Source organism: Cucurbita pepo, chromosome 3, assembly GCF_057944985.1.
Source record: "Cucurbita pepo subsp. pepo isolate OVF chromosome 3, ASM5794498v1, whole genome shotgun sequence".
Lineage (NCBI taxonomy): Eukaryota > Viridiplantae > Streptophyta > Magnoliopsida > Cucurbitales > Cucurbitaceae > Cucurbita > Cucurbita pepo.
In genome coordinates this window covers 11,549,424-11,576,213 of record NC_141800.1, presented here as the reverse complement: position 1 = coordinate 11,576,213, position 26,790 = coordinate 11,549,424, and the positions used below count along the sequence as shown (strand labels likewise).

Here is a 26,790-nt window from a genome sequence, read left to right as displayed (position 1 = left end):
CGGTCAACCTAAGACTTGCCCCATTATTTTGTAGCGGACATGTTTGTTAACGCAGATTTAAGGAGCCGATTTGGATTTAATACCAACTATCATATTTGCACTCTATTAGGACTCGCAACGCAATTGTACAACACTTACTCCCACCTCAAGTAAATTAGCCAACTAGAATTTGGGTACCGTTGGAATGAGCGATGTATGCTCAAGCCTTCGACCCCGTTTCAAAGAAAATATTTTAAAAAATGAGGACAAAGAAAGTTATAGAAAGCAAATATGTAACAACCACAACTTTAATAGCTTATAACCTCGGTGAATAGGAATAATTGATAGCTAGTCACACCCCCTTATAATATATTTTGAGACATTTTAGCTTTGACAGTGTAAATATAATTTTGAGTAACGAATATCATTGTTTTGACATAACAAGGTAAAAACCTAACTTACATAAAAGCAAGTAAAGCGGATTTGGAACGAACATCTAACCAATCCGACCAATCATAAGCATGACTGAGACATCTGCCACGCGACCATAAAGACTGTGACAAAAGTTTTAAATAACATGAATCTAAAAGCTAGCATACCTTTCTTCACTTGGATATTTGGAAGGGCGACGGACAGTGGTTGGCTTGAATATCTACTGTCATCCACGGCTACGGACACGGTCGAGGGCGAACTGAACTCCCTCGCTCTGTGTCGAAATGGAACTCTCTGTTATTGGTAATGGATATCATCGCCATCTCCTTCAGACTCGGTTGCCCACTCCTTCTTCTGTAATGGCTTCTGCACCGCATTCTGTCCCCAGGCTCAAGAATCATCGCCCTAACTCTATAGCCGTTGTCCCTAAACACCCTCAATTCCTCCCCGACTCCCCAAATGGTAAGCTGTCCAATGGGGGCCAGAGGCGCCACTCGAAGTCATACCTAGAGAGACAGTCCGCTATTGCTCAAGTTAAGGACTGCTCCGAGTTGGCTCCGGCTCTTGCCAGGTTCTTCTTCTACTTCTTTAAATGTGTATTTGGACTTTGAATTGTGGGAAACAAAATCACTTGCTCCTCCTTTTACTGCGTTAGTCTCTCCTTAGTCTTTGTTCGTTAGCCAACATTGAAGAAATAAACTAATCAACACTGGCCTTGTATTACGGAAGGAATAGCGATTCCATTGACCTTGTCTTTCATGTTTCATAGCTTCGAAAGGCATTAGAAGAGGGTATTCTGTCTCCACCAATTTTGCGCATGCTAGGATTTAACTTAGAAAGGATTATGAACATGTTTTGATTTTACTGAAGAGTAGAGTTTGGCTGGTGGTAAATATGAATCCAACGTGAAGGTCTCTTAACCACCATGGGTCGGTTTAATAGCCAATAAGGGCCAATTTGAGTAGTAGAGAGTATAGGGAATGAGTTCATGCCCTCGTGGCCACCTTCCTAAGATATAATACCCTACAGGCTTCTTTGGCAACTAGATATAGTAAGATTAGATGGTTGTTTTGTGAGAATAGTTGAGATAGGATATAAAAAAGGGGAATGAAATGATCTTTTGGTGTTTGAAGCCTTGTGGTAATCTTTGGAGACGATCCTACGCCAATTTCTAGAATTCTACTTCATTACAAGGTTTTCTTTGGATATGGGAATAATTCTTAGGCGTAGTAGTTAATGTGCATGTTACAAAGGGAAAAATGGGAAGTGTGTATTCTCAAAGTAAGTGTCATGTGCACAAGAATAGCATTATAATTTATGTGAGCACGAAGTAGGATGAATGTTGTGAAGGGTGATTTGTTAAGAGACGTGAAATAGGATGTATGTTGTGAAGAGTGACTTGATAAGAGACTTGAAGTAGGATGTATGTTCTGAAGAGTGACTTGTTAAGAGAGTCTTCTTGAATTGGCTACACTTTGTTCATGTATGGTGCATCATTGCACCCCATTTTGGCTCAAGGATAATACATTACAGTGTTGATAGATACACTTGACAACCAAAGTTGATCTTTCATATGGATTACCTCTCTTCTTGTGGCAATGCTCTCGTGATTCACTTCTCTTCTAACTTGGGCAAAGCTTTCAGCAACTGATGGGAGTGGATTTTTTCTAATGGATCTACCTCTTACACATTGAACCCAATGTTTGAGCGCAAAATAAACATGCAAATGCTGCCGTTCTCTATTTTCTGTGATGGTTTTGTAATTTTTGGGTGAGATTAGTAAATAGGTCCGAGGTGTCACCAAATTTTCTTCAAAGGATTGAAGTATTTGGTAACGTACTTGCTTCTAATCAAAGTCTTAATTTCGGAGCCCATTTGAAGACTTGTGATTGATTGCCAAAATTAAAGTATAGCTTATTTAAATTATCCTCATAACTCCTTTCTTGTAGAATGATACGTATAATTGGGACTTTCCACCTAAAGATTTTACCAACCACGTGATTACCGTGGAGTCTTTAGCCTTCCCATAGCAAACAAGGGATTAAATGAAGTATGGGATGATGTACGAGATTCTTCGTTATTCTGGTTGCTGCTTGACTATCACAAAGTATCTTGAATGAACTTTGAGTTTCTATCCTTAGTTTTTTTTTTCAAAAGCTCATGAATCCACCTGCCTTAAAAGATTTCCATAGCTAGCACTCAATATTCAACCTCTACACTGCTTGTTACAACTCTGCCTTTTGCTTGTCCATGTGACTAAGTTATCTCAAATACGAGCAATTCCCAAATGTATATCTTCGATCAATTAATTCTCCAACCCAACTAGCATCAGTACCATTGTGTTTGATGACTTTTTAAACAGTAACTCATTACTTGAAGTACCTTTCAAGTATCTTAAATCCTATTAAAAAACCTAAGATGATGTTCATTTGGACTGTTCACATGCTGGATAACAATGCTAATGGAATATGCAAGATCTGGTCTGGTATGTCACAGGTAAATTACCTTTTCCACAAGTCTTTAATACATGCCCTTATCAACTGAACTAATCTCTGTACTTTGGTGTTGGCCTAAATTTGGATTCATAGGTGTTTCAACAGGTCTACACCCAAGATTTCCTATCTCCTTTAGCAAGTGTGAATGTGTTTTCATATAGAAATAACAATACCATCCTTAGATCTCGTCACCCCAAAAAAATATCTCATACTTCTCAAGTCCTTGATTTAAGACTTAGATGCTAGCATCTTTTTTAATCAATGATCTCTCATAGGTGATCCCCATGTAATGATAATATCATCTGCATATATAATAAAAATTACAATTTTTTGTATCTTGAAAAGTTGTTTCCTCATTGATTCATGAACAAAAAATCAAGTTACTCTCAGTGCAAAATTTTCCGAACTCTCCAAACATACTAGAAATACTTATCTAAGTGCGCTCTACAAACATCAAACCCTTTTGCACGAATCCTCTGTGGCATCTGGGAGCCTTCTAAAGTTAAAGATATATCAAGAGCATGTTGGTTCCCAACTTTTATTGATGACCATAGAAGACTGACATGGGCATATCTCACGAAGGAAAAATTTGAAACATAAAGATTTTTCAATACACTTAATTTCGAAGTAAAATGCAAGTTCTCAAAACAGACAATGACCAAGATTATTTCATCCCATGGTGACTGTCACACTCATTCATGTGTGGATACTCCTAATGGAAATGGGATTGTAGGACGGAAAAATAGACATCTTAAGGTAGCTTGTTCTCAATGTTTACGAATGTTCCTAATCTTTTTTCGGGGAGAATCCATTCTTACTGCAACCTTTCTTATAAATTGAATGCCTAGTCGGGTTCTCAAGTTCAAATCTCCTTGAGATGTATTCCTCCAAATTCATTCCCAACTTCAAAAGTTTTTCTCAAATTTACCTCTTTGAGTTTTTGGATGTTCATCATTTATTCACAATCATTCTCCTCATCGCTCCAAACTTGATCCAAAATCCCTCAAGTGCATTTTTCTAGGTTAGTCACCCCACCAAAAGGGGTACAAATGTTATTCCCCATGACTAGAAAAAAGACATCTTTATGGATGTTACCTTATTTGAAAAACACTACTTTCTTATCAAGTCACAAATCTAGGGGGAGAACGCGAAGGCATTTGAGCTATTGGAAGTTGAGTCCACTTGTGCCACACCTCCTATTCACATTATAATCGATGTCTTAGTTCCTCCAAATGAGCTACCTATTTCTGTCTTGGACCAATCTATTGTTTTTGAACTTGAAGTCTCACACGTTTGTGAACCATTAGTCTCACAAAGTCGAATTCTTATTGTTTTCACGAGAAGGAAAGGGGCTACCTTGCAAGACTCAAAATGTCAGCCACCTGAACCAGACACACCCTTTTTGAATCTCACTGGCGAGAACATTACTTCTATGGTTCCCTTGATTGATGATGCAAAACTACCAATTGCTCAGCAAAAAAGTGTGAGAAGTTATACCAGTTATCCAATTAAAAAAAGTGTGACATATGAACAATTACTTCTGTCTTATTAAGCTTTTGTAATTCAATTGGACATATTCAAGGTGCACTTAAGGATCCCAAATAGAGAAGGACTGGATGAGGAAATTAAAGCTCTTGAAAGGAATATAATTTGGACTCTCAAGATGCATCATCCTGGAAAGAAATCCGTTGGGTGCAAATGGATTTTTACCGTTAAATAAAAGTCAGATGGTAGTGTGGAAAGATTGAAAGCAAAACTTGTGGCTAAGGGCTTTACTAAGTCGTATGGTATAAATTATCAAGAGACTTTTGCTCCTATTGCAAAATTAAACGGTGTACGTATCCTATAAATCAAGATTCGCCATGTTATCAGTGATACGAATCCAACAACTGATCATTTGCATGGACTCGAAGGAGTAATTACAAGAAGCATTGCAAAGAAGATTTAAGTATCAAATGAAGAAAAGAATGAGGAACAATAAATATCACAATGTGATTTGAAGACTTTTTGTCTTTGGTAGTTGAACTACCATTTAAAACTATTTATGTCATTCCTTAATTTCTTCCATTTGTATTTAATAGCTTTTATTGGTAGTTAGTAGTTGAATTACATTATGTTTGAATTATCTTTTTGGCCTATTTAAAGGCTTGTAATATTCAAGTTTAAAATCATGGTGGAGTACAAAATCCTTGTGTCTGAAACCCTTTGGGTGTTATGTTTCTTTCAAACCTTGCTTTAGATTTGAGGTTAAAATCGTTTCATTGGATTAGTCATGATCAAGCTAATTTTGGAGTGAGTTGTCTTGGTATCTAAGAGTGACCATCATAGATTTCAAGTTCGATCTAATAGTTATTTATCTTTCTAACCCACTCTTGGTTAGAATCATTCGTTAAGTTAGCCTTCTTTGTGAAAGTTTGCAAGGATATTAGAAGGACCTCTAGCTTTTCAAAATCCAACATTTTTGGCGCTTATCATTTGGTATTAGAGCATTTGGTCGATGTCTTTGGCCGACTCTAGCTTTAATTCATTAAGTTAGCTTTATTTGTGAAATGCAAGGATACTAGAAGTTGCAAAATCAAGTAATTGTTATCCGTTAAGTTAGCTTTACTTGTGAATGTTTGCAAGGATTCTTGAAGGAGCTCTAGCTTTGCAAATCTAGCATTGTATGGCGCTTATCTTTACTTTATTCTTTTTATGTCATTTTTTTTAGTCTCTCTCAGTTTATCATAAAAAGAGAGAAAAAAAATATCAGTAAAGAAGAAAAAAATCAACCGTAAAAAAAACAGAAAAAAAAAAAAAACAATATTCAGTTCTTATAAAAAAGGGAATGAAGACTATCCAAAGGAGCAATTACAAGAAGCAATGCAGAGAAGATTCAAGTATCAAATCAAGAAAAAAATTGAGTGGCAATAAAATATCACTTGACATTGGAAAGTGATATTACATTATTTATGTTATGTCTTATTTTCTTCAATTTGTATTTAATAGCTTTTATTAGTAGTTGGTAGTTGGCAGTTGAACTCCATTATGTTTAGATTATCTTTTTTGGCCTATTTAAAAGCATGTAAAGCTAGAGGTCTAAAAATTAAACATAATGTAATTCATCAACCAACTACAAACTACCAATAAAAGCTATTAAATACAAATTGAAGAAATTAAGGAATGACATAAATAGTCTTAAATGGTAGTTCAACTACCAAAAACAAAAAGTCTTCATATCACATTGTGATATTTATTGCCCACTCATTCTTTTCTTAATTTGATACTTAAATCTTCGTTGCATTGCTTCTTGTAATTACTCCTTCGAGTCCATGCAAATGATTCCGTTTTTTTTTTACTCCATATACTTTTTTCTTTTTTTTTTTTCTCTTTTTTTTTCTACTAATATATATATATATATATATATATATATATATATATATATATTTTGATAATCTAAGAGACTCATAAAAATTGATAGAAAAAGAATAAAGTAAAGATAAGCGCCATACAATACTGAATTATACAAAGCTAGAGGTCCTTCTAGTATCCTTGCAAAATTTCAAAGTAAAGCTAATTTAATGGATAACAATTGCTTGATTTTGCAAACCTAGAGGTCCTTCTAGAATCCTTGCAAAATTTCACAAATAAAACTAACTTAACGTAGTAAAGAAATTGATAGGAAAAAAAAAACATAATGATAAGCGCTCACAATGCTGGATTTTGCAAAGCTAGAGGTCCTTCTAGTATCCTTGCAAAATTTCACAAATAAAGCTAACTTAACGAAGTAAAGATATTTCACCTCTAGAGTTGGCCAAAGACGTCGACCAAATGCTCTGATACCAAATGATAAGCGCAAAAAATGTTGGATTTTGCAAAGCTAGAGGTCCTTCTAGTATCCTTGCAAACTTTCACCAAAAAAGCTAACTTAACAAATGATTCTAACCAAGAGCGGGTTAGAAGGATGAATAACTCTTAGATTGAACTTGGAATCTACGATGGTCACTCTTAGATACCAAGATGACTCACTCTAGAATTAGCTTGATCATGACTAATCCAATGAATCGATTTTAACATCAAACCTAAAACAAGGTTTGAAAGAAACATAATACCTAAAGGGTTTCAAACACAAGATTTTCGTATTCCATCATGATTTTAAACTTGAATATTACATGCCTTTAAATAGACCAAAAAAGATAATCTAAACATAATGTAGTACAACTACAAACTACTAATAAAAACTATTAAATACAAATTGAAGAAAATAAGACATAACATAAATAATCTTAAATGTAATATCACTTTCTAATGTCAAGTGATATTTTATTGCCACTTGAATCTTCTCTGCATTGCTTCTTGTAATTGCTCCTTTGGATACATGCAATTGACGAGTAGTATGATTCATATCAATCAACTTGAGGTCAGAAGTGCATTTTTGAATGGTGATCTTGAAAAAGTTTATATGGAGGTTCCTCTTGGAATGGAAAAGAAGTTTAATAGAAGTTTGGTATGCAAGTTGAGAAAGTCATTATAAAGGTTAAAACAGTCTCCTCGTCCTGGTTGGATAGACTTCTCAAAACTATGATTAAAAGTGGTTATTATCAATGTCAAGCTAATCTAATCATACCCTATTTTTGAAATCCTCAAACAACAAATCTACATTTTCAAATAGTTTGTTCTCATAAGAGCATATCTCAATTAGTTATGAGATTATATGCTTGACCAAAGGGGTAAAAAGTTCGAATCCCCACCTTCACTAGTTTTGAACAAAAAAAGAAAGTTTGATTCTCATAAATCTTTGTTATGAATGCCTAACATGTTTCTAAAATTACATTAGGTATTGTTGCTAAGGTTGAATCTGAATAGCTAAATATGTACAACATAGATCTAATGAATGACAAACTAATACCTAGGAACACACGCTCTCTTTTTGATTGAGGTGTCGGTGTTAGACTTGTGTTAGACACATATACATTTAGACGTGTTCGATACGTGAAAAAAGTATCATATTTTATTTTTTTCAATTTTGGACACATCAAGGACACACACGGGACATCTCTGAACATATAGGAGACACACAAATACGTCAACCTAAAAAAAGTGATTGAGAATTTAAAATGAAATTTTTTTTATCCCTGCTCGTCGCTGTCCACTTCCAAACCTATTATTTATCCTATTATGATCACCTTTATAATTTAAGCCAGCCTTATGATCACCATTTGAAAGATAGAATGAAGTTGTAGGGGAGGTCCAAGCTACTAACTATTACAAGTAAACTAATTTTTTCATCTTAAATTTATGTGTCTCATCTGTTTTGAAGTATCAAATTTGTTAGTATACACATAATTTAAAAAAAAAACACATATCTCCAATGTGAAAGATAGAATGAAGTTGTAGGGGAGGTCAAGCTACTAATTATTACAAGTAAATTAATTTTTTCATCTTAAATTTATTTGTCTTATCTATTTTGAAGAATCAAATTTTTTAGTATACGCATAATTTTTAAAAAAACACATATCTCCAATGTGTTCGTGTCCTAGATTTCTAGAAATTAATTTGTCACTATGTCCGTGCTGTATCCTTGTCCTGTGTCCGTGTCTGTACTCCTTAGGCTAATACCCGCTAATGAGAGTCTAATAAACAATATGAATGAATCTAAGATGCTAGATTAGTTTTGATGAACACAGATGGACCATATCTATTGTGGTATTGGAAAACAATAAGGTTGAATAAAGACGAAGAACAACAAGGCCAAACAAAAATGAAGATGTTGAACGAGAACTATTAATTGCACAAATCTAGCATGAAGATGAAGGTGCAGATAGTACATATGAAAACACCAGTAGACATAGATAACCATAGGCATGAATGTGGATACTGGTGTACCTAATGAACATGGATGATACCTTAAAATGTCCTGCACAAATGCAAACATCGATTGAGCAAACCGACAAAGATAATATCACCAATGGCGTACCATGAACTTGCCAGAGTAATCACACCCATAAGCTAGGGTTAGAGTTAGGGTTGGGTTATATCTTTTGCTTTTACTTCCGTAATGAATGTAAATGTCTTTTATGTAGGAAAAGATCAATTTGAAAATAAAGATATAATAAGGATAGAAAATAATGGTAATGTAGCTCTTAAAACTCATAGGTTAAGTTATACAAACATACCCCAAGGGGTGTGTTCAATTATGCTCCTAAACTTTTAAAAGTTTGATTTTAACCCTTGAATTTTAAAATTATTTAAAAAAGTACCCTTAAAGAGGAGTTTTATTTTGTTTTCTTGTTGTTATTCAATTCGAAAAATGTCGTCATTGTTTACAACATCATTCATTGAATCAATTTTCACACATCAGTTCCCATGTTAATTTACATGAATGATGTTATAAATTATGTCCTGTATTTGTTTTAATTTTTACATATCAGCTATTGTGCCAATTTTCTTTCATAGTTTAATAGAATAATTTCAAAGTTAAAGGGTTAAAATGAAACTTTTCAAACTTTAGGAGATATTTGAAACATAGTTCAAGAATCAAAATGCAACTTTTTAAAGCCTATTGATATAATTGAAACAAACCCCATAGTTTCAAAGTATTTTACATAACCTAACTTACAAAAATATTTTCTAAAATATAAATGGTTAAATTCTACAAAATGCCCTTAATTTTGGGGTTTGTTTAATGTTTCTAGATTTTGAAAAGTTTCATTTTTACCCTTGAATTTTGAAATTTGTTTCAAGAAATCCTCTGAAAGAGTTTTTTTCCCATTAAAATAAGATGAAAATTGATGCGTCGGCGAATGTATAAAAATTGAAAGGATATGTGACACCATTTACAATATCATTCGTGTAAATTAACATGACACTTGATGAATATTTTTTGAGATGAAATAAATAGTAATAATAATCTTTACCTTCTATATAGTTCTAAATAATATCACGTATGCCTTCTAATTCTTACATATCAACTGCCGTGTCAATTTTCATCCTTTGTTTTAGTGAAAAAGATATTTTCTAAAGGAAGGGTTACAAAAAGACTCTATCCTCTCTTCACGCCTTTAAGCCATAATCTTCCCAGAAACTGCAAGCAGCTTTGGCTATGTACTTACAAGGACTGAGGGTGCCTTTCTTCTTTTTATGAGCCAGGCCATCCCTAACAAAAGACTCCCCGTACTTGCTTTTAATCACAACTCTCCGTAAAGCTGTCTCCTCCAACTCAAAACACCATAACCATTTAGTAGGAAGGGCAAGGTTCTTGGCTCTAAGGTTATCAATCCCCAAACCACCTAAAGAGCTAGAGGTGGTGACTCTGTCCCAGTTGATTAAGTGGCTGCCTTTCAACATCTCAGCCCTCGTCCTAAGAAACTTCTGTAGAATTTTTCAATAGTTTTACAAACGCCCACTGAAGCTCTGAAGATAGAGAAAAAATTAAACTGGCATACTAGAGAGAACGACCTTACTGAAAGCAGATCTACCCCTTTGGAAATGGGGAAGCCTCTCTAAACCGCCTAGTTGCTATGAATTTTATCAACAACCGGGCTCCAAAAAGACTAGGCTTCCCACCAACTGTAATACCCAAGTAAAGGGAGTCTGTTTACATAATACCTCTTGTTTGGTGACATTGTTTTATGACTTTTTCCATTTTAACATCTTATTACTAACTATGATGGCTTGTCTATGTCTCATTTTTCTCAGTGTTTAGTGTTTAATGTTTCATGTTTTTATTTTCTTTGAAGGAGAAACAAAAATGTGTTTGATCATTTTTTTTCTTACTTTGGTTCAAGAGATGGGATTCTGCCAGAAGTTTTGCTTCTCCTTATCATTCAAAATAGAAGATCGTTTACGGGCTGAAACATTAAGCTGGATTAACTTTTCTTGTGCAGATATGGTGGACTACTAAAAGCGCAGGATTTGAATGTTATACTGCGGCATTTTGGGATGTCAAGTAGGTGGCAGGATCTATCTCAGGTGCTTCTAGGAATATTAATCTGCTTGTCTGTGTATTGTTGGATGAGAATCAAGCTGTTTCCAGTGAAATGTAGTGTCAACAAGAAAATTTCACAAATGCTCACAGTATTTCTTCTTGACTTGGGATCTCTTTTTTGTGATGTCATGATATATCAGAAAAAATATGTTTATACTCCTAATTGGGATTTGTTATCTTGTGCAGCTATTTTAACCTTTCAATTATCAATGAAAAGTTCTGTTTCCTTCCAAGAAAGAAAGAATTCCTCATTTTTGTCAAAATATTTTTTGCTCATTTTCATCACTACATTTTTTGGTTGAGTTGAACCTGTTACATACTTTTATTTGTTTCCATAACCCATGGGTTTGAGAACTTTCTAAATGCCTGTCATTTTACATTTGTTATCTATATTTGTGGTTATTGCAGCTCTTTGAGTGGATGCAGCAGACTGGAAAGACCAATGTTTCTTCTTACAGCAGCTATATAAAGTTCATGGGGAGAGGCCTTAATCCTTTGAAGGCACTAGAAATATACAATAATATTCAAGAAGTATCAATAAAGAATAATGTTTATATTTGTAATTCTATCCTCAATTGTCTGGTGAGAAATGGCAAGTTTGATACCAGTGTTAAGCTGTTTCATCAAATGAAGAATGATGGTTTATGTCCAGATACAGTTACATACAGCACGGTATGACATTTTAGTTCATAGCATCATACCTAATTTGAAAATTGACCCACATTTTCTTTTATGTTGTATATTATTCTAAGCAGCTATCAGATTTTTGTAGAAAACTTAGCCACTTTGTAAAAGCAATTATGTTTGAACTATTCAACCGAAAAAGAAAAGATTTTGAGGCCATTATTTTTTCCTGAGGAACATAAGAACAAGACAACGATCAAAATGTTGAATTGTGCTTCTCTTGGGTGCTTTCAGTTTTGGGTTTTTTTTTTTGAGTTATTCCTATAATGTAGTTAATTCCTGCAGGGGCCTTTCTTGTAATTTATTCAGTAACTTTGCTGGTTTTTAGTTGGTATTTTTCTGTTCTGATACTTTTCTATTTTCTGTATTTCTCTGTTATTTTGGGATAGGGGATTTCTCTAGCAGTGAACATCAGTAAGTCAATGTCGGTTTTGAGCACAAACTGACACCAATAACCGTCCTATCAATCTTAACCAGCCAGTGGTTGGCAGTTTTGAAATGCTTTATGAAACTGGTCGACTGACTGGATTGTTGTTTTGGCCGAAACTGTTGAAAATAGAGTGAGAGAGCAACTGTAGCAGGGAGATGACCAAACTTTGACTGATCGAACTCCTGTGAACAAGCACTTGAAGGAGATAGATGAACATGCTTGATGTATAAGATAGAGATAGCCAGAATGTTGAGGGAGAAAAAGAGATAGAGAGGAATGTCCAGAGAAAAGAAGGGATAAAAAGAAAGTGAGAAGAGAGAAGGGGATAAGACTGAAGTCGCTGGGAGACGAGAAGGGGAAAAAGAGAATGATAGAAAGGGAGACGGGAGAATGGGAGGAAGAAGAGAGAAAATATATATATTTTTTTGAGAAACCATGACTGGTTTCTTAAAACAGCCACAAAATTTTAAATACTGATCAATGAATATCAATTGGTCGGCTGAAAACTTATTCTTTGGCCACTTGGACTGACTGGCTAGTTGTTTTTTCATATAGAAAAGTTGATGCCAGCTGAACTTTGGTTACAGCAACCGACCAACGTCCGTTTGAGTTGCTGAATCAGTTTTTCGAAGTGGAGTGTGTACCCCTAGATTTTCTTTTATATTCTTGTAGGAAGTTTATATCTTTAAAAACTTATAACATTTCAATTCTTGATGGAAAATTTTGTTGCTTCTCCTCCAACGACAACCGTCCTTTGAAGGAGAAGGAAATCAATAATGGGAACAGTAATGGAGATAAATCCTGTAACAAAGGAAATTATTCTTAAAGGTAGAGCCAAGGAGCATGATGCCAATGTCAAGCTCCGTAATGACAAAGGAAAAGGTGTGAACCTCAATAACATGAGTGATGAGGCTTATTTTTTATGTTTTATATTTATTTTTTAAGTGGATAGGTAATAAGCTTGAAGTGGGTGCTCTATATTTAATGGACATCATACACATACCCCAAAAGAAAGCCTATAGAGCTTTGGCTTCTCAATTTGGTGAGAAGGAGGATGCATGTGGTTCCATGCAATTTCTGAATGCCATAACTTTTTAGAACACCTAAAGCCAAAAAAATGAGGGTTAATGTTAGCTAATTCCGTAGTGTCCGTGCTTCTTGTCAGACATGAACACACTAACCAAACTAAAGTGTCCGTGCTTCTTGTCCACTAGTGAGGGAGAGTTTTAAGAGTATGAATATGGATTAAATATGCTATAAACCATCAACTTAAGCTTTTAGGCTTAATGATGATGTAACACGTATTGGAGTAGAAGTTGAGACCTATACAAGGAGTTTTTATTCTCCTCATTTCATCTAGAAATATAAGATGTATACTTCCTCTCTTTAGAAATAAAATGACTCATTTTTTCAAGCCTCCTGCGTTTCCTTAGTCACTCTGCCATCCAAAGTTAAGACCAATTTGAAGCTTCTATCCAAGAAGTATCCGATGGGACTTCATTCTTTTCACTGCCTCCCCTTGGAACTGTAGTTCAGAGTTATGTTTTGCTTTTGCTTTTGTTTTTGAATTTTGATGCGTCTTCTATTCTCCTAAACTGGAGGGCTTTCATGTAATCTCTCTGGATTTTTATTCATCCCTTTTTGTCTATCAGTTAAATTGTTTCTTATATAAAACAAATGCTATTGACAGTTCTTTGCTAGTAATGATATTAATTTTTTTTCTAGCATGGCCATTGCAGTAAAAGAAATTGTGTTGCTTTGTCAGTTGCTCAATTTGTGTAGACATCTATCATATTTCAACGATGTATATATTTAGTTCCGTGACTTACTACTATGTCATAAAAGTTGCAACGATATTGTGATAGGCCTCCTATTAGAAATGCATCTTAAAGCAAGCGTATGAGGAGAGCAGAGGGGGTTTGGGAATGTAATTAGTTGGTAAGGGGGTACTTATGTGATTAGATATCCAGTTGTCTTGGCAGTCTTGACCCATTCTATGATTCTTCCCTAGGTTGTTGCCATTCTTGACAAATAATATTGAGAGCATTTCACATTGTGGAGAAAGAATAACTGATTTTTAATTGTTACTGTAACTAAAATGTGTTGTAAAGATTTCATTCTCGAATTTTATACTGAATTGTATGGTATTCTTTGTGGCGTTGAATTGTCCTTGTTTATTAGTATTATTTTCTCGTTCTAAGAAAGTCTGCTGTATTATCCTTTATTTAAAGGATATATTTACGCCAAGTGTGATGTTATTATTAACAGGAATCTCGATCTGTTCATGAGTGGAGAGTGGGGCTAGTTACACTTTTAATTGATATGTTCTATTGTTAATATGATGAAAAATAAAAATTTTCTTCTTGTCTACTTTCAACAGATGCTTACTGGTTGTATCAAGGTTGAACGTGGTTATGCCAAAGCATTGGAGCTTCTTAAGGAGTTGCAAAACAATGGACTATGCATGGATTCTGTGTCGTATGGGACACTGATAGCTGTTTGTGCTTCACATAATAGATTGGAAGACGCAGAGAGTTTCTTCAACCAGATGAAAAATGAAGGCTATTCGCCAAATATGTTCCATTATGGCTCGCTACTCAATGCTTATTCAATGAGTGGAAACTATAAAAAGGCTGATGAGCTGATCGAGGATATGAAATTGAAGGGGTTAGTACCAAATAAGGTTTGTTTTTTTGTTATGGTGCCTTCGAAACTTTAGATTGTATTTATATATGAATAATTTTTATGAGAAGAATCGAGAAGAAAGCATAGTAATTTGTTCGGGAAATATACGAAGTTATATGGTTAAAGTCCTATTAATTGTAAAAGAATGAGTTGTAAAGACTTCCATGGGGTTGTAAAGACTACAGAAAAGAGTGGGAAGAAATTGCCTAGCGAGAGGAAGTTCACCATGGATTTAATAGATAAAGTGCCATCATTTTCGAGGTTCCAATATAGTTGGTCTGATAGGATGCGGACGCTTTTTCTGAAAAGGTTAACAGCAAAAGCATTCTAGTCTTCTGCCTCTCTATCCTTGAGAGCACCCGATGGAGAGGGTCCAAATGCTCCCCACTAGTGATCGTATTCATTCTACCATTGTTGGTGGAAAGCACACAGAGTCTGGATATTTGAGTTTGAGGTAGCGTGGACCTAACCTGTCATCATATGAGAAGAGAGAGCTGGAGCAATCATCAATTTTAATCGAAATGTTAGCATGCAGTATTTCTGGGTACAAATAGTTATATACTTGTTTGTTAAAATTATTTCAATATGCCATGGAAGACAACTCTACAGTTATAAGATATTTGACTTGATGGCACAAGTATTGAAATCAATGTTTAAGTACATCTGAATGTGTTTATTTACATCATACCGGTCCATGTTACTCTGGAGAATCTGGAAATCATTAACTTTTCCCTCAAAAAGTTTAGGGTTAGGCTTCAAAAGTACATGTGAGAGAAGTTATAAAAACGTGGTTAAAAAATACGACTGTAGTTTCTCTGGCTTATTTAGAAATATATATATATATATATATATATTCTTTTTTTTTAATACTTACAATGGAATTTTTCTTTCATTTCTAAAAAATTGTATACGGTTGGTATTCAAGTTTTCTGTCTACTTGCAGGTGATTTTAACAACATTGCTGAAGGTTTATGTCAGGGGAGGTTTGTTTGAGAAATCAAGGAAACTCTTATCAGAACTGGAAGCCCTTGGCTATGGTGAAAATGAGGTCTGTGCCAATGATTTGTGGTAGTATTACTTTTTGTACATTTGAAGCTGATGTTTGCTAATTACCATTTGTTTATATGATTCTTTCCACACTAGAAAGATGGTCATATTGTTGGTTTTGATGTTTGTACTTTCCAAAATGATTAAATTACAAGTTTAGTCTATAAACCGTGAAGTTTGTGTCTATTTGACATTTGAACTTTCAAAAGTGTTTAATAGGTCCCTAATTTTTCAATTTTGTGTCTAATAGGTCCTTGAACTTTCAATTTCGTACCTAGTAGATCTGTGAATTTAAAAAAATATCGGGAGAGACTAAACTGTATTTCTAAAAGTTAGGGATCAACTATACACAAACTTCAAAGTTTAAGTACTAAATTTAAATTTAATGTTTCAAAATTTGTTAATTTCTAGTTTGGTAGTTCCATTGGGTCGAGTAATTGGTAGGGCTTAAGAAGTGAATACGATGAAGGATGCAAAGGTTTCATGATATTGACTTGGAAGATCACTACTTGGATGCCGTTCTTCTCTGGTTATATTTTTTTCCCCCCTCCAATAGGAGTTGATGAAGCTGAGCTATTGAGCTATTGCCCAAAGAATTGAGACACATTTAAAGAAGAAAGTAGATTGATTGAAGAGCTTGGGTAAAAAAAAAAGTGTAATCAAATTGGAGCGAACCCAATTCTTAGGGTGTTCCATGAATTTTTTGAAATTGGCATTCTGAACCGGGGCATCGATGAAACCTATGTTTGTCTTGTTCCTACAAAGGCGTGCTTCTTAAGTAACTGACTTCAGACTAATCAGTTTGATCACTATTCTCTACAAGCTTATTGCCAAAGTTTTAGCTAAGAGGCTTAACAAAGTTGTCTATCAAAGAATCAGCTGCATCCAATCAGCTTTTATCACAGGTAGACAAATCCTTTGACCCTATTTTGATTGCCATTGAATTGCTTGATGACTTTGTTGCTAGCCTTCAGGATGGTTGTGTTTTCAAGCTTGATTTTGAGAAGGCTTATGACATGGTTGACTGGGACTTTCTCCTTCAGGTGCTTAAGTGTAAAGACTTTGGAGCTCGCTGGATTGGCTAGATTAAAGCGTGTATTACCAATACCTCCTTCTCCGTTCTGGTTAATGGAAGCCCGATGGGCCAAATTTGAGCTACTAGGAGGCTAAGGCAAGGTGGTCTGCTTGCTCCTTTTCTATTTTTGTTGGTCGCGGATGTCTTTAGTACATTGATTGACAAAGCGGGTGAAGGATGATTTTCTGAAGGTCTATCCATCATAGGTGAACGGGTTCATATTTAACACTTGCAATTTGCTGATACGTTGCTTTTCCCTGACCACATTATTCCGTAATGAGAGGTTTGGGTATTGGTAATCTTGTTACTAAAGTCGAGCTCTCTTAGCTAAATGGGGCTGGAGATCTTTAACAAAAAAAGAAAACTTTGTGGAGATAGGTGATTGCTTCTAAATACAAATGGAATGTGAATCAATGGTGGCCATGTATGAAAGGCTCTTGGTCGTTTAAAGGCCCATGGCCCCAAATCATGAACAGTATTCTCCTATCTGAGGAGTGGTAGAAAATTCGAATGGGTCAAGGGGATAAGACCTGATTTTGGAAGGATAAATTGCTAATGGATTCGCTCCTTTGTGTGGAGTTCCCTAGACTGTTTAGAATTGTGGTTACCAAGGACTCAATCGATGGTTAGCCAATTCTGGTTTGATAGTGTGGATGCTGGAAAATGATGGCTCCTTTTCGGTTAGATCCTTGGGCTTATTGTGAAGCAAGCAGTTTGGACAAACAAAAATCTGATCTTATATGAAAATCATTCGCCATAAGGTGGGGAATGGGGGAAGCACATCCTTTTGGACCAACCCATGGATTGAAAACACCACGCTAGCTTTGAAGTATCCACTTTTGTACAGGCTTTCTCACAACAAAAAAGCCACGATTAAAGAAACGTGGAATGTTGTCAACAAATTTTGGGACTTGAAGCTGGGTAGGAATCTAAAGGATAATGAAGCAACATAGTGGGCCGAATTAAGCCTTGACCTTGCCCCTGTGGTATTGTCAAACAAACAAGACTCACTAACTTGGCTCCCCAGCACTGACGGGGTCTTTTCTACAAAATCCTTGATGATGGACATGGGGGAAAAAGTAGAAGCAATAAATCCCACGCTAGCAAAGACAATATGGAAAGGACATCAACCAAAAAAGGTGAAGTTCTTCCTTTGGGTAATAGCGCATAAAGCCATCAGCACAAGTGAAAATCTTCAAAAAAGAATGCCTTACATCACTCTCTCTCCAAATTGGTGTCCACTATGCAAGAAAGCAAACGAATCACAAAGTCACTTGTTTATGCAATGCACATACACTCAAAATTTCTGGACAACGATTCTTAATATATTCGGATGGCATCTCACATTTCCTAGGGAGGTAAAGGATTTTTTTGGATATGGCCTTAACGTACCACCCTTTCAAGAACGCAAAAGCCCTATTATGGAAAAACCTCATCATGGCTTTCTTTTGGAATCTGTGGAAAGAAAGAAATCAGAGAATATTTGCAGAAACGACACAGACCTACACAAAACTTTTCGACAATGTTGTTTACTAAGCTATATCTTGGTGTAAACTGTCTAATATTTTTACTTCCTATAGTTATACCTCCCTCATTGCAAATTGGGAAGGTATTTTGTAAATATCATGGATTATACATCCCTCTTGTAAATTTCACTCATCAATGAAATTGTCTCTTACAACAACAACAACAACAACAAAAAAAAAAAAAAAAAAAAAAAAAAAAAAAAGAGAAAAGAAGTCAAAGTTTTCTTGTAGATTTTTTCTTTTGAGAGGTTGAATTGCTGCAGAATCTATAGAATTCTTCAAAATTCCGCGCTTTCCTCCGATTGGTGCATTCTTTGTAAAAGAAGTGAGGAATATTTGATGCACCTCTTCTTCTTCTGCCCTTTGCTGCTGTTTACTGGGAAAGGTTGTTAACTTTGTTCAATTTGTAATGTGTTGGCCCGACAAGGGTTCGGATGCCATTCTTCATCTTATTGATGGCCCTCAGGTGAAAATCGTATGGTCCAAGGGTGTCTTTGCCCTCCTTTGAAGACTATGGTTTGAAAGAGACTTTATGTTAGTATTTGGTTACTCTTTTTTTTATTTCTACTTGGTCTTCTACTTCTGAAGTTCTTTTGTAACTACAGCGTAACTCGTGTTTACACCAGTTGATTTGTGTGGATATCTCATCTCCTTTTCCTTTATAATTCCTCTCTTGATAATGAAAGTTATGTTTCTTATAAAAGAAAAAAAGAAAAACTAGAATCCTTACATGTGTTCAACCAGTAGGAAATACTTCAGATATGAACAAAGTGGGCATTATCAAGCAAATACCTCCTTAGGTTGCAATTGCGACTAACAAATAGTGATAGCGTTGTACAAGTATTCAGTAAGCAAGAGAAACTTTATGAGGAAGGTGTTGAAGTGAGCAAGTTATCTGTGATGTCCTAGGTTCAGAATTTTAACCAAGATTCAAAATCCGGATTCAGTACCTGATGGTACTTGTCAATAAGGTTAGGTTCTCCTTGCTGGACATTTGTAATTCCTTGCCTCGGACTTCATGTAGCCAACATATGTGCTAGTTTTGAGGTGATCTCATCCATTGGAACTACTATCTATGCACGTTTCGGGTTATTGTATATACGAGCCTAGGTAGTGATATGAGCTGAGGTATGAGCTGTTTTTCTATGAAAAGCACCTGCACAACTACAATTGCCTTACCTAGATGGTACAAAATCCTGCAGCCATAATCTTTCACTAACTCAAGTCACCTTCGTTGTCTCGGTATGAGCTGTTCATAATGTATTTCAAGCGTGTTTTTTTTTTTTTTTTTTTTTTTTAACAAGAAACAACTTTTCTTTGATAGATGAAAAGAAAATTGTTCAAAGGTACAAGCTTCTTGAAGGGAATGAAAACGAAAACAAAGAGAACAAAGAGAATCAAGTACAGAAGAACAGAAAACTTAAAAATCACAAAGTTAAAGGCTTTCAGTTTGAAGTGGACTTAAAGGAGCGAGAAGGGTTTTTTCAAGACTTCTGCAAGAAGTTTGCCTCTAATTTTTCAATGATGGATGCATCTCTAAAGTCCTTTTAATGCAAGACTCTCTTCAACAAATCGTCTCATTACAAAGAAAAGCCAATTCCACGTGCCGAAAGTTGAGCAATATCAACATCTTTAGACTCCATAAGATAAGCAAATAAGGTTGATGCACGAAGGAAACCTGAAAAAAGATTTTTAAAAAATGGCAATCAGTGCAACCAATGGAAGAATAAATAGGATAAAAGACAATCTCTGAACTTCCGAAGCAATAAAAATAGCGATCTTGAAGAAAAAACTTGTTCCTTCAGCAAAATTTCGAGGAGCAAATGAAAAAACTACTTCTTTTGAACTTCCAAAGGTTTGGGAGTGTGCTTCAAATGCGGGAAGGAGGGACATGTGGCTGCCAACTGTTACAATGATAATGCCCCTGATGCAAGACAATCCTTAAATTCCAACCAGGCAAATGCAAGCAGACTAAACAGATAGGTAAGGTGATTTTCCATCGTTCGTTTGGAGGTTGATAACTTAAATGTTGTAGTGATAGGACGTTACCCGTTATTGGTCACTATGCAATAGTATTATTTAATTTAGGCTTTACTCATTCGTTTCTATCTGCCTCGTTTTCAAGTCAAGCTAAGTTAGAATTGGAATTATTAGGATATGTTTTGTCTATTTCCACCCGATCAAGGTTGATTTTGTTTGCTAAAATGAGAAAGTAAAAGTCTGTTAGGTGTTAGTATCATATAATTTGTTGGATATGATATACTGATAGTCTTGGACATGATATACTGTTATCATTGGTATGAAATGGTTAGCTGAAAATCATGACAACATAGATTGTTATCTCAAGGAAGTGTGTTCAGAACACCATCGAGAAACAAACTTCAAGTTCAAAGGATCCCGAACCGAAATCATTTCTAAAATGGTCTTTCCGTTAAAGGCGAAAGGGTTGATCAAGCCAACAAGCATGGGCCCTTTTGGCTAGTGCGGTTGACACAAGATTTACAGAGGTCGTTGTGGCTTTGGGATTAGAAGTTAATGAGTTCATAGACATGTTCCCTAAAAACCTCCGAGGATTGTCACCAAAATGGGAGATAGATTTAGGAACAACTTTCCTTTCTAAGGCTCCATATAGAATGACTCCAACAGAGATGAAGAGCTAAGTTACAGATCCAGGAACTACTGGACGAGGTTTCATGCACGCTAATGTAATTTCTTGGGGCACACGAATTTTGTTTGTGAAGAAAAAAGATGGATCCATGCATCTTTGTATAGACTATTGTGAGTTGAACATGGTAACAATAAAGAACAAGTACCCTCTACCTTAGTTACAAGGAGCAATGGTGTTTTTCAAGATCGACCTGCGATCAGCCTATCACCCGTTGAGAACAAGGGGCGATGATATCCCTAAAACAACTTTAAGCTCTTGGTATGAGATTGCGAATTTACTATAATATCCTTAGGCTTGATCAATGCGCCAAAAATTTTCATGGACTTGATGAATAGAGTGTTTAAGGAGTTTCTAGACACCTTCGTAATTGCATTTATTGATAATGTTAGTGAGTTGTGTAGTTTCTTGGAGTTGGTTGCCTGGTGAAAGATTATGAGCGTAATTATTTGATCTAGATTTGGACTTAGTAGTTATGGTCATTGCCTTGGAGATTTAAAGATGTTATCTATATAGAGAGAAAATTCAAATTTTCACGAACTATAAAGCTCGAACTACTTTTTCACTTGGAAAAAATTATAAACATGAGTCGAAGAACTTTAAATGCCCAACAATGAGATCCTAACCTCATCGACAAGTTTTGTCGAGTGTCAAATCTTGATTCTTAATCATGGTTCGAACCTTAGGCTTGTGGCACTACAGATGATATCAATACGGAACATCTTCTAGTGGACATATGACACTCGAGTAAAGGAGGGGTACATGAATAAACCGATACCACATCCAAACAACGACATGATGATATTCCAGTATGGTTAAGAAAAGCTTAAAAGAATTGATAGTTACTACCTATACCAATAAGGTACATCATTTCTATTCAAGGACTCAATCATAAAATCTCCAAAGTTAAGCATGCTTGGTTTGGAACAATCCTATGTTGGGTGACTTCTTGGGATTTTCTAAGCATACTAAAAGGACCCGACTAACTTGTTGGGATTTTCTAAGCATACTAAACGGACCCCACTTGTGTTGGTTTGTAGGGACACTCGCCAAGGATTCTTGAACCAGATTTAGAATCGTAGGCCTAGGCATTTATCAATGTACAATACGCCTTGGATTTTAGATCCCAAGGCCTCGATATGGACTCGCCCCCATCATGATTGAAAACTCTATTTTTCTTAATGTATCCTTGGTCTGGAATTTGGAGTATTTTATGTACTTTTTTTGGGTTATTTGTTGTGGTGCTTCTTATCAGAAGTTGGTTTGGTTTTTGTGTTGGCAGTTCACTTTATTCTCTTTCCAAGGAGCTCTTTGTAAGTCATGCATGTAGCTTTTCATAACTTCACAAAATAATATTGTTTCCTTGGAACAAAAAAAAAAAAAAAAAAAAAAAAAAAACACACACACACAACACTTGGGAGGATTTTTGTACGGATAGCTTTTTAGAAACATTAATTCCATCAAAGGACTTAATTCTGTTCTTAAAGATCTTAAATATTTCAAGTTTCATTCTTCCAGCATAAAGTTCCGAATCTAAAAATTTAATTTTTTTTTTTTTTGTAGATGCCATATTGTTTGTTGATGGATGGGCTGGCCAAGGCAGGTGCTATTAGAGAAGCGAAGGCAGTTTTTGATCAAATGAAAGAAAAAAACGTTAAATCTGGTATGTTTTCTCCTTTTTAGATTTGAAGTTATAAACCGCAACTAAAATGTAGTATGAACTCATTCCTATCTATGTTTCTGCGTTTTCCTTTTCTACATGTTGCCGTTGAGTCTTTGTAGGGGTCAAGCCCCTCCAGAATTTTATCAATACCCTTGTAAGGCTAAATACTTCATAAATAGTATTTACACAAAATCATTCATAAGTAGTCTAATTCCAACCTGTTGAATTACTTTTGTGAAAGTCATTTTTTTAGTACTTCAACAATTTATTCTATCATGAGCTATAGTGTAACGGCCCAAGCCCACCGCTAGCACATATTGTCCTCTTTGGGCTTTCCCTTTCGGGCTTCCCCTCAAGGTTTTTAAAACGCGTCTGCTAGAGAGAGGTTTTCACACCCTTATAAAAGTGTTTCGTTCTCCTCCCCAACCGATGTGGGATCTAACAATCCACCCCCCTTCATGGCCCAGCGTCCTCGTTGGCACTTGTTCATTTCTCCAATCGATGTGGGACCCCCACCAAGTCCTCCCCCCCCCCCCCCCCCTCGGGGCCTAGCCTCCTTGCTAGCACATCGCCCGGTGTCTAGCTCTGATACCATTTGTAACGGCTCAAGCCCACCGCTAGCAGATATTGTCCTCTTTGGGCTTTCCCTTTCGGGCTTCCCCTCAAAGTTTTTAAAACGCGTCTACTAGGGAGAGAGGTTTCCACACCCTTATAAAGGGCGTTTTGTTCTCCTCTCCAACCAATGTGGGATCTAACATATAGAGATAACACCTTTATTTTCACATTAATTTCGTATCGATGTCTTCAAAGGAATCTTCACTTCTTTAAGTATCCTTTTGCCCAATATGCATCAGTATAGACTTCTAGTTGGAAGTGATTATGCTATGCCTTTTGAATAAAATAGCTTTTTCAAGTTGTATTCGAGATTTTCACTGCGTTTATAGAATATAGTATGATTTGCTTGACTCTGAAGAGATACATGATTGGACACAATCTTTAATGCTCAAACCAAGCTCTTGGAGATTGTTAAGATCCTATTTCCTTTCTAAAAACCAAGTGGTAGGCTCATAAATACCTCTTCCTCAAGATTTTCATTTCCAAAGACATTTTTTAAGTCAAGTTGGTCGAATGGGAATCTGAATTAACTACAAGGGACAAACGAACTCTAATGTGGTTTATTTTAGCAACATGAGCAAATGTTTATTGATAATTTGAATAGTTGAAGAAGTAGGAACGACGGAAGGATTACTAGGGTCGAAGTCTCACATTGGCTCTCTAAAGAATCAAGTGTCGGTTCATGGTTCTTTGAATGAATTTTTTTTCTAGTATAAAACTTAAACTCAAGAACTTGGTTGGTAGGATCATTTTGTAATATTTCTCCTCCTAATCGAGAAGTTTCTATACTTGGCATCAACCTTTTTTACTTGAACAGTCACTCGAAAATGCATTTAACAACTCGATGATCAAGATCATACCAAAAGTGACGAAGTATGTGAACATGAGTAGTACACCCAAAAACTACTACTTACATTCTTTTTTTCTAAACTGCAATACGAAGGAGAGTATGAGTCAAACATATGAGACGAACTTGTGATGTGATCAGAAGCTCCAGAATCAATAATCGACGGAGACGAATTACTACAAGAGAAGGCCTTAGGATAAATACTCTTTGTGCCAAAGATACACATGAATTGAACCAAAAAGCTAATCTGAACCAACCAGACTTGAACGGAACCAAACTAACCAGACTTGAACCAAACCAGACCTGATTTGAAAGGACAGGACAACCACGAACAATCGAGCAAAAGTATTTCAAACCCATGGATAATGCAGAGACGTTGAATGCATGCAACAGGTGCAGGACAGAGGCAACGAATGAAGCAACAGTACTGCAGAGATGCAACAATAGCAAACTAGGCCACAATGAAAAGACCAACGGTTCTGAATGGCCACCGCAGAAAAAAGAACAACCGACCCTACAAATGCGAACCTGCTACCAAAGAGATATTGCCGAAGGTCGAATGTGCCATTTTGATTGGCGGTAGGGTTCAGACAGTAGTGGTAGCTAGGTGATAGCTAGGATTAGAAAGTGGCTAGGGGTTTTGGAGGCCACCATGAATTATAGTGCTCTGATGCCATCGTAATTTTAAGAGAATATCAATATCCTTGTTATTCAATATGTGCAATTCAGGTTTTCTTATATAGTAGAAATTCCAACTTCTTTTCTTATGCTTTTTACGTCTCACAGATGGGTATGCCCACAGCATCATGATATCAGCTTTTTGCCGAGGTGGGCTTCTAGAAGAGGCAAAACAGTTGGCTAAGGATTTTGAAACCACATATGACAGATATGACATTGTATTGTTGAATACAATGCTCTGTGCGTACTGCAGAGCAGGAGAAATGGAGAGTGTCATGCAAATGCTTAGGAAAATGGATGAATTAGCAATCAGTCCAGATTATAATACCTTTCATATCTTAATCAAATATTTCTGTAAGGAGAAACTATATCTACTTGGCTGTAGGACCTTGGAGGACATGCATCGTCAAGGCCACCAACCAGATGAGGTCAAGTTTTGTTATTTTCTATCAATTAATTTACACTTTATAAATGTTTTGGTCCCCTGAAGAAACATGTTGTGTGTTGTATTTTCCTAACTGATATGCCACAGAACCCGAACTTTATCCATACAGAGTTTAGGAATTTTCAATATAAAGTAGGATCAATGGAGTTGTTTAACGTTATTTTTAAGCGTGGGAGATCGCACGTTTCAAGTTCACATTGGAAAAACTGTACTAGATTTTCTTGATCTGAATTGGTTTGCTCACTCCAAATGCAACATTGTGCAGGAACTCTGTTCATCTTTAATATCATCTCTTGGGACGATACGGGCTTATTCCGAAGCATTTTCGGTTTACAATATATTGAAATATAGTAAAAGAACAATGTGCAAGGCACTCCATGAAAAGATTTTGCATATTCTAATTGCAGGTCGACTTCTCAAAGATGCTTATGTCGTTGTCAAGGTATTTATAATAATTATTTATTCCGTATTTAATTTTCGACTCTATACTTCGTTATCACTATGCTCAAAATTTTGTTTCCTTTTAGGACAATGCAGGACTGATTTCTAAACCTGCCATAAGGAAGTTCGCTTTCAAATTCATGAAGTTCGGTAACGTCAACTTGATAAATGACGTAATGAAGGCAATCCATTGTTCTGGATATAAGATTGATCAGGTGAATTATTAATGGACATACATAAAACTTGTTCATAAATTTAGATTCAACCAGTAACTAGTACTAGTTTTATGAAGTTACTTCTTTTTCTTCCTCAGGATTTATTTATGATGGCTACATCACGTTTCATTGAGCTGCCTGAAAAGAAGGATTTGTTTATTCAATTGCTACAATGGATGTCTGGTCAGGGTTATGTCGTTGACTCATCAACCAGAAACCTTATCTTAAAAAACTCACATTTATTTGGTCGCCAGCTTATTGCCGACATTCTGTCAAAGCAGCAGCATCGAGTGTCCAAAGCTACAAGATCTCATGGGAACACTTGAAGGAGATAATTGATCTTGTGTTGACATTAGATTTTTGGGTTGGATAGTGTGGAGATCAAAGATAGGGTTGTTTGTTAGTATGACTGGTAAACCCTTACATTTATTCAATATATGCTGTGTGTTTGTTATGATGTTGGAGACGGGAGCTTTCTTATTGAAATTGTAACGATCTAAGCCCATGCTAGCAGATATTGTCCTCTTTGGGCTTCTCCTCAAGGCTTTAAAACGCGTATGCTAGGGAGAGGTTTCTACATCCTTATAAAGGGTGTTTCGTTCTCCTCCCCAATTGATGTGGGATCGTCCCACATGGGTTGGTACAAAGTACTGAAGCTTATATCTTTTAGATTCATTTGGTGTTACTGTTTCCATGCTGAGAACTAAAGTCGGTTTGAATTTTTGTGAACTCTCGAGAGATCTCTCGCCAAACAGGTTGGGAAGCTCTAAGTGTTCGATGAACTTGGCGACAATCGTGTTCTCAAATGATGAGGAGGAAAATAGCAAATCAAATCTAAGGCAGGTGATTATCTTTGTAAAAGATAAGCATTTGGTTGTAAATATGTCCATTCCATATGGTAG

At 35.8% G+C, this 26,790-nt stretch overlaps 1 protein-coding gene across 1 annotated transcript; it reads left to right on the top strand.

Moving 5' to 3' along the window:
* Positions 1 to 582: 582 nt before the first annotated feature.
* Positions 583 to 26,345, top strand: EMB3103 (Pentatricopeptide repeat (PPR) superfamily protein). Its single transcript, XM_023672724.2, has 10 exons — positions 583 to 982; positions 10,772 to 10,856; positions 11,281 to 11,544; positions 14,367 to 14,669; positions 15,615 to 15,719; positions 22,548 to 22,647; positions 24,896 to 25,215; positions 25,498 to 25,674; positions 25,760 to 25,888; positions 25,987 to 26,345. The coding sequence occupies exons 1-10, from the start codon at positions 696 to 698 to the stop codon at positions 26,212 to 26,214; spliced, it is 1,998 nt and encodes a 665-aa protein (XP_023528492.2). The 5' UTR covers positions 583 to 695; the 3' UTR covers positions 26,215 to 26,345.
* The last annotated feature ends 445 nt before the right edge of the window (positions 26,346 to 26,790 follow it).

What these genes read in the sequence shown, in the direction of transcription:
- EMB3103 (XM_023672724.2), top strand. Translation starts at nt 696, where the DNA reads ATGGAACTCTCTGTTATTGGTAATGGATATCATCGCCATCTCCTTCAG. An exon ending in TTGGCTCCGGCTCTTGCCAG is followed by an intron (nt 983 to 10,771) that starts GTTCTTCTTCTA and finishes TTTCTTGTGCAG; the next exon opens with ATATGGTGGACTACTAAAAG. An exon ending in ATGCTTATGTCGTTGTCAAG is followed by an intron (nt 25,675 to 25,759) that starts GTATTTATAATA and finishes GTTTCCTTTTAG; the next exon opens with GACAATGCAGGACTGATTTC.